The sequence below is a fragment of the Enhydra lutris genome, unplaced genomic scaffold, assembly GCF_002288905.1.
Source record: "Enhydra lutris kenyoni isolate GAN:26980312 unplaced genomic scaffold, ASM228890v2 scaffoldscaffold16, whole genome shotgun sequence".
Classification (NCBI taxonomy): Eukaryota; Metazoa; Chordata; class Mammalia; order Carnivora; family Mustelidae; genus Enhydra; species Enhydra lutris.
In genome coordinates, this window is record NW_019154100.1 from 24,662,778 (window position 1) to 24,681,289 (window position 18,512).

The following is an 18,512-nucleotide window of genomic DNA, read 5'->3' on the forward strand; positions in this document are numbered from 1 at the left end:
GTGGAAATGAACAAATAAATGTTAGCTGATATTATTATTAATATTAGTATGAGTCAGTTGCTATAGCCTCTTGATTTTTCCTTCAAAATGACTCTTCACTCATCCCTCCTTCTCATACCCCCTCCCCCCTCCCCCCCGGATCCAGGCCTCTCTGACTCCATGCCAGATGACTGCTGTCACATTCTTCCTGGGCTCCTTAAATCCAGGCCTGCTCCTCTTCCTTCTCTGTGCCTCTGTCATGGCACTGCCTAGTCAGTCCTTCTGAAACATTGCTTCATCATTTCCTGACTCCCTTCTGACAGCATGAAGTCTATCCACTGTCCCCCTATTGTCATCTCCCTCCTAGCTGCTCTCTCAGTCTTTCTTTTCCAGCTTCATTTCCCATTACTTCCTTGTGTGAGCCCTTACCCCTAGCCAAGGTGCTAGATTTGCTCAAACAGGGTACTTTCCCATGCCTGGGAGTTGACCCCACCACCTTCCCCATCTTTCCCAAACCTCCCTACTATTCCAGGTCGAGCTCAAATCTCATATCCCTAGCGACTGCCTCAGAAGCAAGAACTCTCTCTCCTTCTGAGTAGCCTGGAATTTATTTCCCTTACACCTCATTTGGACCTTGTATCGGCTCAGTCATATTTTATAGCAACGATACATTTTGTACATGAATATAAAGGTGCTCTCTGTCCTGTTTTCACAAATATATAACCAGAAGTTCCAATCAGTCACTTTAGCTTAAGGCTCATGGTTGGATTCCTGCCCTGTCCCTTATTATGTGCACTTGCACAAATTCTTTCTATCTCTCTGAGTTTGTTTCCTTTTCAGTAAAATGAAGATAATAACATTTATCTCATAGTTTTGTCATTAGAATTGGATGAGTGCAAGTACAATGATTAATACACAGCGGACATCAATTAATTGTGATTATTCCTTTTTGTATTGCCCACAGTACCACTTGGTAGTGTGACTGATGGGTTTGCAAATAGGCAGAGAAATATTTGCAATAGGCATGATACCACCAGCTAGCCATATCATGCATATTTCATAAAGACTGCTGCTTTGAAATAAATGTTTATTCTCAGTGCCCCCTCTGTCTGTCTTGCTGTAGGCATTGCTGTTTTCACTTGATCAATGACACCAGAGTCCATCTGGGCAGCACTAAATTTTCCCTACATATTCCTACCCCCGTTAGGGCACACATCACATCCTTCCTGCGGTGAGGGTGTCCATAATGCACGAGGATGGGAATGATGACAGGAATGATCCCTTTGCAACTCGATTTCTGGTAGGTAAGTGATTCAAGCAATGTAGTTCCAGAAATAAGCTTCTCTGAGCGGCAGGACCATTTGCTGGGATTGACTCAGGCACAGATATTCTGGAGTTCTCTTCCCCGTAGTCTGATGTTCTAGTAGCCTCATTCCCATAGTACCGACCGGGCTCTTTCTTGGCCTCATGCCCCTTTTTTGGTGATGTTATAATCTATGCCTTTGTTCTTTCTAATGTACCCTCTTTGATCTCAGCGGTCAGAGCTGTTGTTAGAGGTCTCATTCTGTTCTTCCCAAGCCGACAAGCTTGCGCAGAGAGGAAGATAAGGATACAGAAAACTCTGCATGGTGGTCACTGGGGAGTCATTGGGAGTCAATCTCTGCACAGGGGCTGCATGGCTCCTCCTGCCTACGGGTCACTGGGCAGGTGATGTACTGCTAGTGCCTTCTCTTCAGACCGTGGCATCTATCATGGAGGACAGAGCACCACCTCAGGACTGCTGGGGCAATATTGTTTTCTCTCTTTTTCCTCCTACGCAATGAGACAAGATGGAGAGTTTTTCATTTGCTGCTGAAATGATGCAGTCAGGTGGATGGGTTGGGACTGCAGCCGTAGACAGCAGCCTCAGATGGGAATCACGCAGTAGAGGAACTGCTCAGTAGAGGAACTGCTTATCTAGGTGCAGGCAGGGTTCAGGGAAACAAGATCTGGTCCTGCAAGGCCAGTGACAGGGAGGGCTGTTACCCATTAGGTCAAAGGGAAACAAAAGGAGATATTACCAGAACTCGGAGAAAGTACTGTAGCTCGAAAAGGAAACCAACTAATAGATGCCATGCCCTCAGCAGAGGTGTCTGCAGCTCCTAGTGACTGGGCAGGGAGCAAGGTGGAAGAAACCTTGACTTGGAATAGTAGGGGGGTTTGGGAAAGACGGGGAAGGTGGTGTGGGTCAACTCCCAGGCCTGGGAAAGTACCAGGTTTGAGCAAGTCCAACAACTTGGCTGGAGGCAAGGGCTCCCACAACCCCAGTTGCAAAGTGAAAAATGCCTGGGCTGAGTGAAGTTGAAAAGAGAAACCAGTGACAATCACTGCAGAAAATGTCTGAAAATCAACCATAAACCTCACACCTCCAGATGGGTGTGAGCATCTTTAGTGATACTGTGAGATTCTGGGCAGTTAAATAAGTTAAATAAGTTGTGGAAGTATTTTACAGACTGAAGTAGGAGCTGTGTATACAGGCATGGCCTGGGAAAGGCTTCTTATATGAAGAATGGAGGCTCTGCCTTTAAGGCAGCCTCTTGGAACATGCTGGGACAAGAGGAAATTAAAAGCTGGTAGATAATACCATTTTGGTGGCTTGACCTCTAGGCTGGTTATTCTCATGATCCCAGAGAAGCCCTAACTATCTGAAGTGGGGCTTGTGGTTCTAGTAAGAAAGACTGGACTAGTTCATACCTTTAAGGCACAAGTCACATAGATGCAATGAGAAACAGTTTACTACACAGGTCCTAACTTCCTATTAAATACCCCTCAGTTCTCCCTCCTTAAGTGCTGGGAGGTCCTAACAGATAAGTGAGAGAGAGAAGATAAGGATGATGGGCAGCCTGGTGAGACTTCCTCTATTGGCCTGGCCTCTGCAAGTCCTCATGGTAACATAGGGGAGATCTGGTTTCGTAGCAGACATTTGCAATCCTATGAGAAAGAGAAGAACAGAAGGTTGAAGCCCAATTCCTCCATTGTGTAGATGGGAGAGTAGGGCTCAGAGAGGTGAAGTGATGAGACATTTTAAGATAAATAATACAAGATTAAAATGCAGGTTTTCTGACATCTGATCATTGTGTTCATTCTGTGATTTAGAAAAATTCTAAGCAACCCACAATGACAGTTTACCATCTTGGTCTTCATTGCCCCCATCTCTGCAGCAGAAGGGGAAGTGGTAACTGTTATCTCTCACTGATGAACAATAAAAACCAAACCTGGAATGAGTATGACCAAATGCCAGAAGGCACAAGCCTGCTGGGTACACAGTGTAAAGTGGCTCACTTGAGACCCACCCTTCCATGTCTCTCTACCATAGAAACTGGAAAGCTAAATGTCACCTTTCTAGAGTCCCTTGCAGCTAGCAGACACCATGTGATATCTGGTGGCTAAGACATAAGCTCAAGTTAGTTGGTTCTGCCTCTTCTGTTTCCTCTTTCTTCCTGACCAGAGCTGGAGCTTGATGCTGATGGTAGCTCAGTTATCTTCATGGTGATGAAGCAGGAAGAGAAAGAGCCTAGTCCCTTGGTGGCATTTTTGGAGTTGCTGTAGGGGCCCTGATTTGCTTAAACCTAGACTTCTTTTCACAAGGAGTACATAAGTCCCTTCTTTGTATTAGTCCTGGTCCATCAGGTTTCATGGAACTTGTGTAAAACATAATCCTAAGTTACATCTCAATGTGTGAATCAAAAATGTCCATAGCATATGCAAATATATGCTAAAATAAATTTCAGTAGGGTAAATTCACCTGCTAATTGAGCTAACTGAGAAAGTTGGTAGGAGTTAGCAAAGAGGTCCAGCTGAAGAAAGTCAGAAAACTCTCTAGCTTTGAAATGCTGAGTTTGTAGGCCCAGAATGCGACCTGTGGATGTGCCTTAGTTAGATAACTCTCCAACATTAATTAATTAAGACACCATGATTTAGGGATGTCATTATTATATTTGGGGCCATCTATCCTAGTTTCTGTTCTAAAAATAAAATGGCCATCAAAGGGTGTTGAAAGGAAATACTGGGGCGAAACATGCTTGCCTGAAAACCATACTGCTCAAGGACTATTGTCACTGTGGGGCCTGAAGGTAGTGTGTAGCCTGTTGGAAGGGAAGAAGATAAAACACAGGTGTCATGATCAACCCTGAGAACGAGGCTAGAGAACTTTGATTTCCTGGCTTAATTTCATCCCACTGGAGACAATTACCTTATGAGTTGATGATATTAGCTATATCATTGAAATTTAAGAATAATGTTCTCATGAGTAGACTGCCATGGGTGTCTGAGAGAGGATCCTCTGAAGATTTGGTAGGAACAGTTGAAGAAGGTACATACAGTGTGTGCCTCATTCAATTATTCCTGGAGGACTTCTCACTTAGTTGCTTTTAAATGATCTCCACCAGTACCCAACAAGGGAAAAAAGAATAATTTGTATTGAAAAAGAGACTTTAAACAATTGAAATAAGTGTTTGCAAATGTAAAATCAAGCAGTATCTTAATTTCTCAAATAAGCAAAAAGAGCAAGAAAAAAATAATTCAGAATATCATGCATTGACATTCCTGGGAAAGACTGCAAATTGATCCATTCTTAAGGTGCTAAAATATATTTATAAGATCTAAGTCTTTACTTCCTAATTATTGTAAAACCTTCAGAATTCCATCAGGGGAAAAGTTGCATTTCAGAATTTGAACTTTAAAGTTTTTTAAGGATTAAAAAAAATTTCCTTGAGGGGCGCCTGGGTGACTCGGTTGATTGAGCATCCAACTCTTGATTTCAACTCAGATCATGATCCCAGGGTCCTGGGATCAAGCCCTTCTTGAGCTCAGAACTCCATAGGGAGTCTGCTTCTCTCACCCTCTGCCCTCTGCCACCCCCCCCATGCATGCTTTCTCTCTCCCCCACAAAATAAATGAATTAATTTTAAAAAAAAGAAGAAGAAAGAAAACTTTCCTTGAACTAACAGTGAAATAATTAGATCCATTGGTATTTTGAAAAACACTTCCAGTGAGCTCATCAGAGTTTGGAAAAAAGCTCTGTGAAAACAGCTTTTCCATAACTCTTATCAGCTTAATAGAAACAACAAAATTCTCTAGCCTTGTTTGGGGTCCATTCATTAACCTGCTTTGCCTTGTGGCTCAGTTAGTTTTCATTTTCCTTGGGTTCCAATCCTACTATGGAGCATACTACAAAGAGGCCAGTACTTTGGGCACAAACATGGATTTTCAATTTGGAAAGATAATGTCTTTCCTTCTGCCCTGAGGCCAAATGGAGGGACCACAAATGTAAGCAGGCTTATTCCTCTGCCTAGCCTCAGGTACCTCTGATCCACCATTCACAGAAACAACCCCTGAATATCTCCTATGAAAGCACACCCTTCTTTGGGCAAAATACCCTCTCATACATTATAATTGACACATCTCTTGGGAAGGCAATTTGACAAGAGCTATCAACATTTCAAATGCATGCTTGCTTTGACTGAGAAATTCCATTTCTAGGATTTCAACAGTTACATCTACACACATGAGCAAAGACAGATGTCCAAAGTTACTCATTGTTATAGTTTTTGTTATAGCAGGAGACCAGGGTGGGAGGGCAGTTGATGTTCATTAAGGAATGGCAAAGCAAACAAATTATTGTCTTTGAAAGGCTGTCAGTATGTTTGGATGCAACTGGAGTTAGGGTAGACATTTAACAATTGTAGCGGCAGCTGCTCCGTAAATCAAAGCCATCGTACCTAGACAGTGGAGTGGACAGTGGAAAGAACCTGGCTCTTGTTGATATAACTGAACCACAGAATTACTTTCAGTAGAGGTGCCTTATCTTAGGCCTTCTTATATTGTAAGATGATATATTTTCTTCATGATTCTAGACAGCAGAACCTGAGTTGTCTATTACTTTCAGCCAAACATACATCCCAAGAGAGTATCCTTTGAGAAGGAAAGTTCTGAGACATGCTCTGTGATAACATTCCTGTTGGTAAGAACATAGTAAGCCATATTCCATGGCTCCTTATGTACCTTCATACCATGACACCCCAGCTACCATTCCAGTAGCTTGAATCTTTGAGAATAATCCCCTAAGTTTCCCACAGAACCATTTTCCATCAGTTTAAATGGCCCCATGGAAGGAGCTGGATGAGGGGAAACACCGCCTGGAGGCCTGCATTTCCCATGGCTGAGACTCAAGAGACCCAATCTGTGGTAGCAAGATCTCTAACTTAGTATGGTTTCTCTCATGGTCCTGTAGGTGATCAGAGTTTTTATTTCAGGTTTGGAATCTGTTCCAGTTGCTTCATGAAGAAAAGGATTTATTAAAGGATAGAGTCTTCGGGATTAAGTGCTAAAAAAGCAGACCCTAGGTTGAGCTTCCAGAAACAACTCCCTCTCAAAACCTCACCACAGAACCAGCCCACCAAGAACACTGCTACCTTTGCCTCAGTTAGGAAGCTGCAGAGACTGGAATCTTCTATCGAGCCATCTGCTCCAGATCATACTACTTCTGCCTCCCTTTGGGTTACAAAAGGGATATTCACAGATTGTTTCTGTCCCCGCGTAACTTAGTTCTTTCACAACTCAGAGTTGTTTAAAAGTTTTTTATGTTTAATAATATACATGGAGAATATGGGACATCTCAGTGTTATAAATCAATTTCCACTCAAAATCTAAAGCAACTGGATAGGAACTAAATCACATTTGCACCCTAGAAGCAAGGGAGGCTAGAATACCGATGACCACATCCTGGCCTCTGGAGTCCTGAGAGGCTTGAAGTGTCCTGCAATGGGTCTCTTGGGACATCCAGTCCACAATATCCACATCCTCTAAAATGGAAACAACACATCTTCCCACGGAAAACTGAATGTTCTTCAAACCCAGCTCTATCAGAATTGAAGGTGAGACCTCGGTAAGCCTAGCAGGTAGTCTGTGCTATCACCTGGGGTACAGCTTGCCCTATACAGCATTTGAGGAAATCAATATTTTCCTAGAATGTCTGCCTTCAGTGTGGCGAAATGTGCTTGTCATTCCCACAATCACGCTTAAGGTTCTTTTCTCAGAGAAGTATTCGGTTTTGTATGGTTCTTGTGACTAGAAGCATAGGACTTGAGCTAATAATAAAAACAATTAAGAAAAAGAACAAAACTGGGACTGGTCAGAAACACAAAGCTAGTCTCAACTCAGCACTATGGGTGCTATTTCGGAATCGTCAGTCTGTGCCTGCACATGCAACGTGGAGGAGAGAACAGCTATTATCAGAACACTTTCAAATAAAAAAAAAAATGATATTTTCCTGTAATTATCTGTATGTTTCAAATACATTTTGGGGTAATTTGGGTCCAAATAATCTTCATAATTGCCCCAGTTCTCTTGCACATGTACTTCTAGACACTACTAAAAGAAATAGACTCTACTAACAGAAATAGAAGTGGTGCTGTCGGTGAACTCTGTTTCAGCCTCACAGAGAAGCTGGCGAAGAACATGTGGGATCAAGAGATTTTCTTTTCTCAAATGTAGCAAAATACACACAAAAAATAAGAATAGCTAAAAAAAAAAAAAAAAAAAAAGCCACCAAGCCAAGGAAGGAGCAGTCTTATAATGCAAGTTTAAAAATACTGTGTACAGAGAGAACATTCTGGAAATTGGCTGTAATTTCTACTTAACTTCTTCACAAACAGTAAACAGTATAGTGAACAAAAATGTGAAGACATAAAGTTCTGAATAAACTGATAACCCCAATTTGGAGGGAAGTAGGCAGGTGATGTGAAGGAAAGAATTTGGAGAGGAAGTTTAGAAGAAGCTTTCCGGGTTAACGGTTATTTAGCTCTACAGTGAGAGAGAAATAGCTGTTCTTACAATAAAGATAGGAAGAACTGCTAAGAATTGGCATTTTCTCTTTATTTGTTTTACTAGCTGGGAGAAACACAGAATATAAACAGGGACACATGTGATGAACTCCTAGTTTGCCTATTTTTTTCATGCGTTTTCCACCTATATCCCAGAGGGGAGCAGGAGAGACGAGCACCGAGGGGAGGTAGTTTATCACCTAAAGCAGCTTGTCTTTCAGAGAACAGGAGGCTTTGGGTTCACCTCGAATCTGTTCAACAACCTGAAATCCAAAGGCTCTTCTCACTGGGTTAGATATGCCCTCAGTTATTTAAAACAGACCTCAGTACAGAACTTTTAACTAGAGGCACCTGGGTGGCACAGTCGACTAAGTGTCTGACTCTTGGTTCTGGCTCAAGTCCTTATCTCAGGGTTGTGAGACTGAGCCCCTCATTGGGCTGCACACTCAGTGGGGAGTCTGCTTGATATTCTCTCTCCCTCTGCCCCTCCCACCTGCTCTCTCTCTCTCAAATAAATAAATCTTAAAACAAACAAAAACTTTCAACTAAACAACAAAGAAAGTCTCCAGGGACAAAATCCCCCAACTGTAATACCCACAGCCCTGGTCCCACCCTTCTTCCCTGACCCTGACTCAGTTCCATCCTCACCACCCTGTCAGACAACTGAAAAGCAGATGTAACACAAGTCTTTGTTTCAATAGTCCTAAGTTAGGCCTAGGAGGAGTCAAGGAAAATGTGTTACACATAGAAAGATAAATATAAGGCTCAAATTTAGGTTTCCATTATCAAAAAATAAATAACCTGAATAAAAAAGAAAATACCAAAAAATAATAAAGGGAAAATGGTAAAGAAAAGCAAGAATTAGAAGCTGAGTTTGTTAATTAGGAATGCTTTTGACTATAAGTAGCAGAAAACCCAGCTAACAGTGACTGAAACCATGTGGACAACTGTTAATTACTTGAAGAGATATCCAATGGCTGGCAGTCCCAAAATTAGTTTGGCAGTTCACTGATTTCATCAAGGATTTCAGCCCTTTTGATCTATGCATTCTGTCCCCTTCTGTGTATTTGTAATATTCCTCCTCATGAGCACAAGATGGCTGCCACAGCTCTAAGATCCATCTCTGCACTCAACAGTATTCAAAGGACAAAGAGGTATCATGGCCAAGGATATGCTAAAAGAAATACTTTCCAAAAAGCTCCCAGCTGATTTATACCAGTAGCTCATTGGCCAGAAACACATCACATGTTCACCGAAAACCAATCACTGACAGAGGTAAGAGAGTTACCGTGATCCAGAATCTTGGCTGGAAATACCTATGTCCAGAACCTAATTGAGGTCTATTAGCAAAAAAGAAAGGAGGGATGGCAGTAGTTGAGCAGCCAAAAAAACAGCCATTTACAAAATAAGTGAAGGGTTGGATTTGGCCTACAAGCCATAGTTTACAACTCCTGAGTCACCAGTGGGTCTTTTAAACTAAGACTCCAAACTCTAGCTACAAAAGAAATGAGAAATATATTCAACTACAAATTAAGAACCTCTACAAGACAAAAACAACACCTTAAGCAAAGTAAAAAAAAAAAAAAGAATGATAAGCCACATGTAAATATTCGCAACTCTTTTCACAAAGGGACGAAATCCCGGATACATAACACCTAGAACACCCATTTGCTGTGTTTTTTCTCCTCCCCCATTATTCCCTTCCGCAGGCCAACATGTTCCTTTCCCCCGACCTTGAAAGACCTTTCTCTTTACCCTATTTCTCTCACCAGTCACCGCCCTGTTTTTTCCTATTCCCCTTTGCTGTGAAATTCCCAGGATGACTTGTCTCTAATATCTTTCCTCTCTTTCTCCTTTAAACCTTGCCAGTCCAAAAGTGCTCTTGTCAGACCCTCATGTTGCTCAAGACAGTGGTCGATTTCAATCTGTGTTTTACTTGACTTTTCAGCAGCAGCTGATGCAAACACTCACTTCTTCCTTGAAGAAAAAATCTGCCTTGGTTTCAAGGACCTGAAACACCAGACTTTTTCTGTTTTCCTCTACCTCTCTTGTCCCTCCATCTCAGGCTACTTTGTTCATCCCTTCTCATCTCCTAATCTCTCAGTGTTGGCTCACTGCAGGACTGAATTGGGGCTCTTCTTATTTCTTCCTTTATTCAGTCCCTTGAAAGTCTGATCTATTGTCACAGCAAACAACTCTTGAATTTATGACTCAAGGCTAGATCTCTCTCCTTAACTCCAGATTCATACATAAATAACTGACACCTCACCTTGAGATCTAGTAGACAACAAATTTTAAGGCATCTTCAATGGAGCTCCCATTGCCAATCCCAAATCTACTCCAGCTATAGTAATCTGCATTATACTAGGAGGAAACCCCATCCTTTCAGTTGCTCAGGCCAAAAATCTGGAATCTTTCTTATCCTCATCCTTTTCTCCCTCTGAGGTACATGCCTGCCCTAGGGTCTTTACATCAGGTTTCCTTGTCCTCTGATGGCTCTAGCCCAGTTTTGTTTTGTTTTCCTTTGACATGACTTATTCCCTCATTTTCTTGAAGTCTTTACTCAATGTCACTTTTTCAATGAGACCTGATCTGACTACGTGTGGCATAATAAATACACTTCATGTTTGTTCCTATTTCCTGGTCTAAAGTTCCTAAAACGCTTGTGATTTTTTGAGTGATAAGTGTGCTAGGAGTATCTTTTTTTCTAATATTTGGTTTTTAACCCTGATTGCTGATAAAAGAGCTCCTAAGACCCTTGGAATGTCTGATGTGAGAAAAAACGTCTTTCTGTTTGCTGACCTGCGGACTGGTGGCTTAGGGACACTAGATAGCTTCAGGATGAGGGATGGTCATCAGAAAGCTAAGGCATGATTGGAACTTGGAACATTCACCTCCATTCCCCCATCCTCCAAGGAGAAAAGAGCGGCTTAAGATTCAATTAATCGTCTTTTAAGGTCTAAATGGGAAGATGTCTAAGATATAGTATTAATAATAAAAAAGGAAAAATATAAGAACATATATTCAATTTTGCTTTTATTTGCATAAAGAAAGTCAGGAAAGATACATAAGAAATTAATAAAAATGATTACCTGGCTGAGAGACAGGAAATGGCACAAATGTTGGCACCGAAGGGATATGAGGAAACTTGGTGGTGATGTATAGTTTACTACCTTGACTGTGGTGATGACTTCACAGAGTATATACATAAGAAGAATACAACCAATGGAATATTTTAAACATCTGTAGATTAGTATAACTCAGTTGTATCTCAATAAAGCTGCTAAGGATACATATACATATAAATTAAAAAACTTGATTTTGAAACAAAGGAAAGAGATGGTTCAGCAGCTCGAAGGAGATGCTTGTCTGAGTGACTGTCTTTTTGCTTTTGAAGGGTTTTTGTTTTGATTTGTTTCTTTCGTGGAGCAAAAACTCACACAAATTTATTAGCTGTAAGTATATATGTATAAGCATAGAAAACTATAGAACAGAGAGGAGGCAATTAATGGTGCAAAGTCTTGAGAGAAGAGGTGGAATGCTCAGAGCCCAAGGCCAGCAGATGCTGTTGGCACTGAAGGGAAAGGGTAAGGATATAAGGAAATACCTCTGGCACTAGGCTCCATGTTTTAGCCTCTAAAGCTGAGCCCTGAGAATCAGCTCTTGGTTTTGGATACCAGTGGCATTATAGTAAACTAAATTAATCAGATGTTCTCATTCTTCCTCCCACTCAAGAATGGTGCATGTCCTTCGAAGGGATTTCTCCCAAATTCAATGACTCCTTCTAAGGTATAACTGATGTGTATCTGTGATAAACTCCAAAAATAAGATTACTGATTGAAAACTGGACTGAGCTTTTTCTCTTATGAAGAAAGAGCTCTAAGTGAGAAGGTGGTTTGTTCTAACTTTGCCAGACAGGAGTACACTGGAGCAAATCTGAGAAATTATGCCTGATATTTGTGTCCCTGTCCTATGTTTGTGAAATATGGAAAAAGAAGCATTCACTTAAGTGAAAGGGATGTGATCTTCAAAATTTCTAACACACACACACACACACACACACACACACACACACACACAGGCAGAGAGATAGAAAGAGAGAATGAAAGAGAGCACCAGAGTGCAGAGCTAGCTATGCAGTAATTGATATTTAATTCAGTGCAGTGGAAACAGTACAAAAAGTCAGTTAAACAGAATCATTTGTGATTTTAACATTAAAATAGTTTATACCTTAAGACTTTAATTTCCTAACGTGCCATGCCATTTTGTTTAGAAAGAGTTGGAATTCTAGGAGTATTTATTCAGGTAACTTTAAAGATATAAAATCCTGATCCTGTAAAAATGGTTTTCTGAATCTTTCATATTCATTCAACAAGTTTAATGTGATGTGCAAATTAATGGTGGTCCTTTTTTTTTTTTTAACCTGTTTCATTTCAATCAGAGCCCACATTCTCAATCGGCGTTAATGAGTATTTGTAACTATTCAAGGGAGAAATTCCTGTTCATTTAACTACCCGATAGCTTTGGATCAGAATTTTCATTCTTTTGCGCTTTAATGGGTGTCCAGACGGTCGCAAGGCCGCTCTTCCCCAGCAAAGTGAGGAAGTAGGTTTACCGTGTCCCGTTACTGGAGACTTCGCAGTCGCCACATTCTTTCTGTCTTGATGGAGCCGGGCTCCCAGCGTTTGGGCGAGTACTTGGGGTGGGCTGATCCTCTCGAAAAAGAAGCTGGGAAAAGGGGCCGAAGCCACAGAAGCCCATTCTAAGACCCTGAGAGGAGGGGGCCATTTGAGAGCCACCAAACTCAGGACCTTGGACAGGCGACCTGGAGCAATTTCCGCGCAGGAGATCTGTGCACCAAGTTGTCTCTGCTCAGGATTTGTGTCCTGCGCTGCTGCCGCGCGAGTCCCGGAGATGCTCCACCAAGTAGAGGATTCATGTATCCCCTACCCTGGCGCCCCTCGAGTTGGTGGTCTGGATGACAGGCGACACAGTAGCTGTGGGCTGCTCCTGTCTCCAGCAGGACCAGACGGGCTGTGAAGTAAAGCGCGGTTTGGGTACCACGGGAGGGCAGTGACTCCGGCTTCGGCCAAGCTCGCACCTCCAGGACCCCCCTCCCCCGGCAGGGCCTGGGGTCAAGGAGTGGCTACAGGAGCCGCCACTCGAACGATTGCGGCCCCCGGCCCCCTCCCCCGCCCCACCTCCGCCACTCGGAAGTGGCGGGGTGGGAGTCACCCGAACGTGATTGCCCGAGGCCCCTCCTGCGGCGACGAGGGAGCGCCATAAAAGCCCTGTCGCGACCTGCTCTCCGCACCCGGTCTGCCGGCACTCACCCCTCGGAGAGGCGCACCTGACTGCAGAGCGCTCGCCGCCCAGCCACACCCGCTCGCTCGCCGGCCACCGTGAGTGCCAAGACCCACTCGGTTTGGGGCGGGAGCAGGGGGACGGCTCCGGCTCACCCTCGGGGTTGCTCTGGGGCCCCGGGAGGGTCGCGCCCGGCTTTCCAAATCCTGCGCGCCGCGCTCTGTCCTCTCCTGCCCCGTCGCGCGGCGGCCGCTCTTGGAGGCTAAATTCCACTTGCTCCTCTGGTCGTTTCCGACCGCGCCTCCACCCTGCTCGCGCACCCACCCGGCTGCGCCGTCCCTCTGGGTGATCTTTTGGAAGATTTGGACGGGGACGCGACCCCCAACCCCGGACAGGTGGCAGTTTCCTCGGAGGTCCCGGTCTGGATGGAGGTTTCCCAGGCAGTGCCCCCTGAGTGAGGGATTCCCGGAGTCTGGAACCTCTCTGCCTCCTTCCCGGATCCTTGGGATCCGAACCGAGACCGACGGCCCGGAGAACAGTTCTCTCCTCCTTCTCCCAAATTGTCACCCCGAAGGAATCTCAGCCACAACTATCTCTTGCAGCAAGATAGACCGCACGTATTAGAGAAGAAACTTTTCCTCCGACGGGGGTTTGGGGAAGAGGGTAGGAAAGTTACAATTCCTTAGCCCACGGGGAGGAACTTCTACATCTGTTTTGAAAGTATCTACACTGGCGCGGGCGGGCTCTGGTCCCCAGCCCCGCGCCTCTCGTTAAGCGCGGATCTAGCGTCCGGCAACTTGGACAGAATTTGCGCGGACTTTTCGGGTGGGGCACACCGGTCGGGGAAGGTTAGGTGATGCAGTTAGTACGTGGAGTGGTGCTCCGCTCCCTCTAAGGGCCAGGGTTGAGCGCGGCTTGGGGGGTCGCGAGTGGTAGCGGGGAGGGGGATGGTAGGGGCGACACGGGAGGGAGGTTCGAGGCGTGTGTCCTTTCAAACCCCACTCTTCTCCGCTGCGCCTTCTGTGCCCGCAGATGCTGGGTAGCAAGGGACTGGGGCTATCCGGACTGACCCTCGCCCTGTCCCTGCTTGTGTGCCTGGGCGCGCTGGCTGAGGCGTACCCCTCCAAGCCAGACAACCCCGGAGAGGACGCGCCGGCGGAGGACATGGCCAGATACTACTCAGCGCTGCGGCACTACATCAACCTCATCACCAGGCAGAGGTGGGTGGGCTCCTCGGGACCGACTCCGGGAGCGCTCTGCCCGGCAACCGGAGATCCTCGGGATCTCTGAGTTTTTTTCTTGCTTGTATCCCTGGGCAGCGCAGTATCAGGCACATACTCAGTTCTCAGTGAGTAATTGCATAGGGCACTGAACACTTTCCCTCTGCAACAATAGTTACAAAATCGTAACACCCCCCCCCCCCCCCCGCTTTAGGTTCCTTAGGCTGTGTGGCTGGCCATCTTCTCCCACTCACTCCCTGATCTTTTTTGTTCTTAGAGCAGTTGGGGGACTGTTTGGAAAACTGGATGGGAAAGGACTCCCCCCACCAAGGGAAAAAAACAAAAAACAAAAAACAAACCCCAAACAGGTCGGGAGTGCTGGGGGAAGTGCTGTAGGGAGAAGAATGAGCTGAGTGTTAAAAAAAACTACAACCACCACCACCGACCAGGAAACAGCTGAGTTGCCAAAGACATCGCCAGATTTTCCAAACTGTCCAGAGCAAAATTGAATTACAGTATTTAGGAAAAGACAAATAGAGCTAGTTTCTTTTCTTCTGTACAGTGATTTTTTTTTTCCTTATTCAGTCTCAGCCTTTTAGTTAAAAAAATCCTGGCATTAATAGAGATTTAGCATGAAAAGAATTGATTTAAAATGCAGACTTTTCCCATCTTCTAGCAGGTGAATTTTGAGAAGGAAGTGCCCACTTAGTGCTTTGTTAATAAGAAACTAGTAGTCACTCTGGGATAAACCCAGGGATTACACGGAATTTGAGAAATTATAAATTTTATTCTGACTACCAAGAAAGCTAAACTTAAATGCCATGTCTTCACTCTCAATATCAAATATTAAGAAAAAAAAAGGAAGAAAGAAAGAAAATCACATCCTAATTATAATATAGGATTTTAAATTTGTTTCCAAAATTCATTCATCTTAGTTCTAAGTTATTCAATATCTCATTTTAATTATTGGGATCAAATGACCTTGATAAGCTAAAAAGGGTGAACCCTTTAAAAACTTTAATGTTAACATGTCTAAATTATGTTTTATAAAGTGTTATTTTTGTTTTTTTACCATACTTTTTACTGGTTACAAGTCAGGGAATAGTTGAGAAGGATTCAAAGTGGGAGAATTTACATTCTTAAATAAATATTTTTCCCTGTTTCATCAAAAAGGGGTATAACATACTAAAAAGTTTCTGAAAAAGTGCCAGTTTACACAGAATCAGAAATACATAAAATGCTGGAATTAAATAGTATTGGTTTGTGAACCTTGAAATCGGTTCATTTTAATTAGCAAAAAGCAATAATGTTTTATATCCTAGTAGACTTCTCAGAAAGGGAATTGCTTCCAATTCTTGCTTATGCTATCATATAAATCAGAGAAAAGAACTTGTTGAAATTAAAAAATATATATATTAATGGTCATTTATCTAGGAAAAGCTTGTTGGTTATTTAGTTTGTCAGTTAGAACAGTAGAACTTATTTCTGCCAAGATGATTGCGATAAAGCTTATCCACTGTATAAAGCTTTAGTGGTTCAGAATGTTTCCCTAGGCGTTATTTCATTCCATCTTCACCTCAAAGCTTTGAAATGAGTATAATTATCTCCATTTTATAGGTCATGAACATCAGAACATTTTATGAAGGCTTTTCTTTTTAGGGGTGATGAAATTGGAGCACTCCTGCTGATTTCCTCACTACCATCAGCATCCGGTGTGATCTCCATCTTTGATGAGGGAAAAATAAAGGGAAGGGGCCTGAGTTTCATGGGAAGAGATTCAGGTTAGGTGGGAATATGTGGATTCTGAACCAGAGATTCCTGTCTCAATTTCATATCAGTTCCTTCTTAGAAACCATCAAAGACTTATCCTCTGTGCCCATTGTCTCCATTCCATACTCTCATTGCCTTCCCATCTCACACACCCAATCCCCACATGGTTGTATTTTTTTGAAAATTATGGTATCATTTGTGAACATGTGTTTCTATGTGGCACAAATGGTAGTCTGATAACATTCTCCTTGTTCCCTTTTTCTACTCAGTTTTTAAGCTCTATGCTCCTTGTCCATTGCTTCTGAAAGCCACACTATTTATTCTAGAGCATAGATCTACCACATTTGGCTTTTACAATTCCCTGTGAAACCAGTGGTTCTAACTGGTGCTGACTTTAGGCTCTAAACATCCTAGGATGCCTAGGACAGCCCCCTACAACAAAGGTTGCCAAGGATGAGAAACCCAGGCCTTGATTAGTCTTTCTCCATCCTGGTCACACACTGGAGTCACCTGGGGAGTTTTAAAATACACTAGTGCTGGGCTGCACCCTGACCCTTTAAATCAGAACCTCAGGGGTAGGACCTGGGCTTTACAGAGGTTTTAAAAGCTTCTCTTATGTGGAATATGGCTTCTTCTTTTTTTTTTTTTTTTAATTTTTTTTTTAATTTATTTGACAGACAGAGATCACAAGTAGGCAGAGAGGCAGGCAGAGAGAGAGGAAGGAAAGCAGGTTCCCTGCTGAGCAGAGAGCCCGATGTGGGACTCCATCCCAGGACCCTGGGATCATGACCTGAGCCGAAAGCAGAGGCTTTAACCCACTGAGCCACCCAGGCGCCCTGGAATATGGCTTCTTAATGTGAAGCCAGGTTTGAGAATTTTTCCCTAAAGACTTTATCTTTGCCAGTTAAAGCATGGTAGAGAAGGATAATCCAGAATTAAGTAGGAGAGGAAGAATAGTGAACATGACTGTCCTGGGTGCTGCTTTAGGACTGCAAATCCTGTTCTTCTAGGTTTAGGTTCTTTACTAGTAAATTGGGGAAAACATTAGCCAATTCTATTCACTGGAGCGTCGCGAAGATAAATGAGTTGAGGTTGCTCAAGAGTTTGACGGTTAATAAAATCAACTAAAGACCAGAGTAAATAGGTGTAAGCAACGATGTATTGTCTGATATCTCAACTCTGGAAAATGTTGAGGAAATCTTACAAACAATGGGGACGGGGAGCAGTTTGTTTGTTTTTTTGCTTTCTTAAGTCCCAGCAAAGGAGCAATAATAGGAAATCTTTCCAAAAAATTTAGATTTAACTGTACTTGATAATACACCCTCTGGCAGCTTTATTTTGCTGTTTTATCTGGGAGCTAATCAATCCATCCGGGCTAGTTTTTCATTTGTGAATAATACAGCTTCTGGTATACAAGCCCTTTTCTGAGAAAGGGAAAAATACAGACTTTTCAGACCCTTCCCCAGTGAGAGAAACAAAGACCTATGTATGCACTCACCTGGAGCAAGTAACCTACGCCACCCTTACATGCACATTTTTAGTCCTATCCATAACCGGCTCTAGGAGAAAAAAGACCAGTAAGATTCCATGGTCTTTCCAGGATCCATGAGATTCCTTATATTTACGGGGCAAATTAAAATCAAAGCAGGAGCGAAGGCTTTAGTTTTTGTTACCCCAAATAAATATGGAAAATATAGGACCAAGGTTTGTTGTTTTCTGTAAGAATGAGTGCATTTCAACAGCCATATCTTGCATTTGTATTTTACTCTGTCACTTTCAAAACATTGTGGCTCGCACTGGATTTCCACAAAGACTCCAGTTTAAGTGTGAGTTATGATCTGATTTTTATGAATGAGAAAACTGAGATTTGGAGACACAGATGGGTCTAGAACTTCTGTCTGCTGATTCTTCTCCCCAGGGTTGTTTCTGAAATATCATCTGGTCTCGTTGTTAAGGTTTAAAGTGCTGTATATCATCAGAACTCTAGCCAATTAACTAATTATGGAAACATTTAAAATCATACTGCAGTGTACTTTTACTTCCTGTCAGTTATGAAAGTCTATCTATGTATTGTTTGTAGTAGTATAAAAAGGCAGGAATTTGACTAGGAGTTTTGATGGGTTCAAATATTCTACTAAATTATTATTTAAGCAAAATTATACATATATATAATTTGAAGTCATATTTCTGATAATGTCTGCTTCATAAACCTAGATTACTTGTTAGCAGATGACCAACCATGTGAGACACTATTTTCCTTTTTTTAAAAAATATTTTTCCTCTTTATGAATATTTCAAATTTGCTTTAAGGGCTTTACTTTTTTCTTTCTTTCTTTCTTTCTTTCTTTCTTTCTTTCTTTCTTTCTTTCTTTCTTTC

At 42.8% G+C, this 18,512-nt stretch overlaps 1 protein-coding gene across 1 annotated transcript in view; it reads left to right on the plus strand.

The window, feature by feature from the left end:
* Nucleotides 1-13,125: 13,125 nt before the first annotated feature.
* Nucleotides 13,126-18,512, plus strand: part of LOC111147394 (neuropeptide Y) — a 7,845-nt gene continuing 2,458 nt past the window's right edge. Inside the window, exons 1-2 of the mRNA XM_022503400.1 lie at nt 13,126-13,243; nt 14,178-14,365. Of these exons, the coding sequence (XP_022359108.1) occupies nt 14,178-14,365 (188 nt within the window). The 5' untranslated portion in view covers nt 13,126-13,243. The remainder of the gene's footprint in view (nt 13,244-14,177; nt 14,366-18,512) is intronic.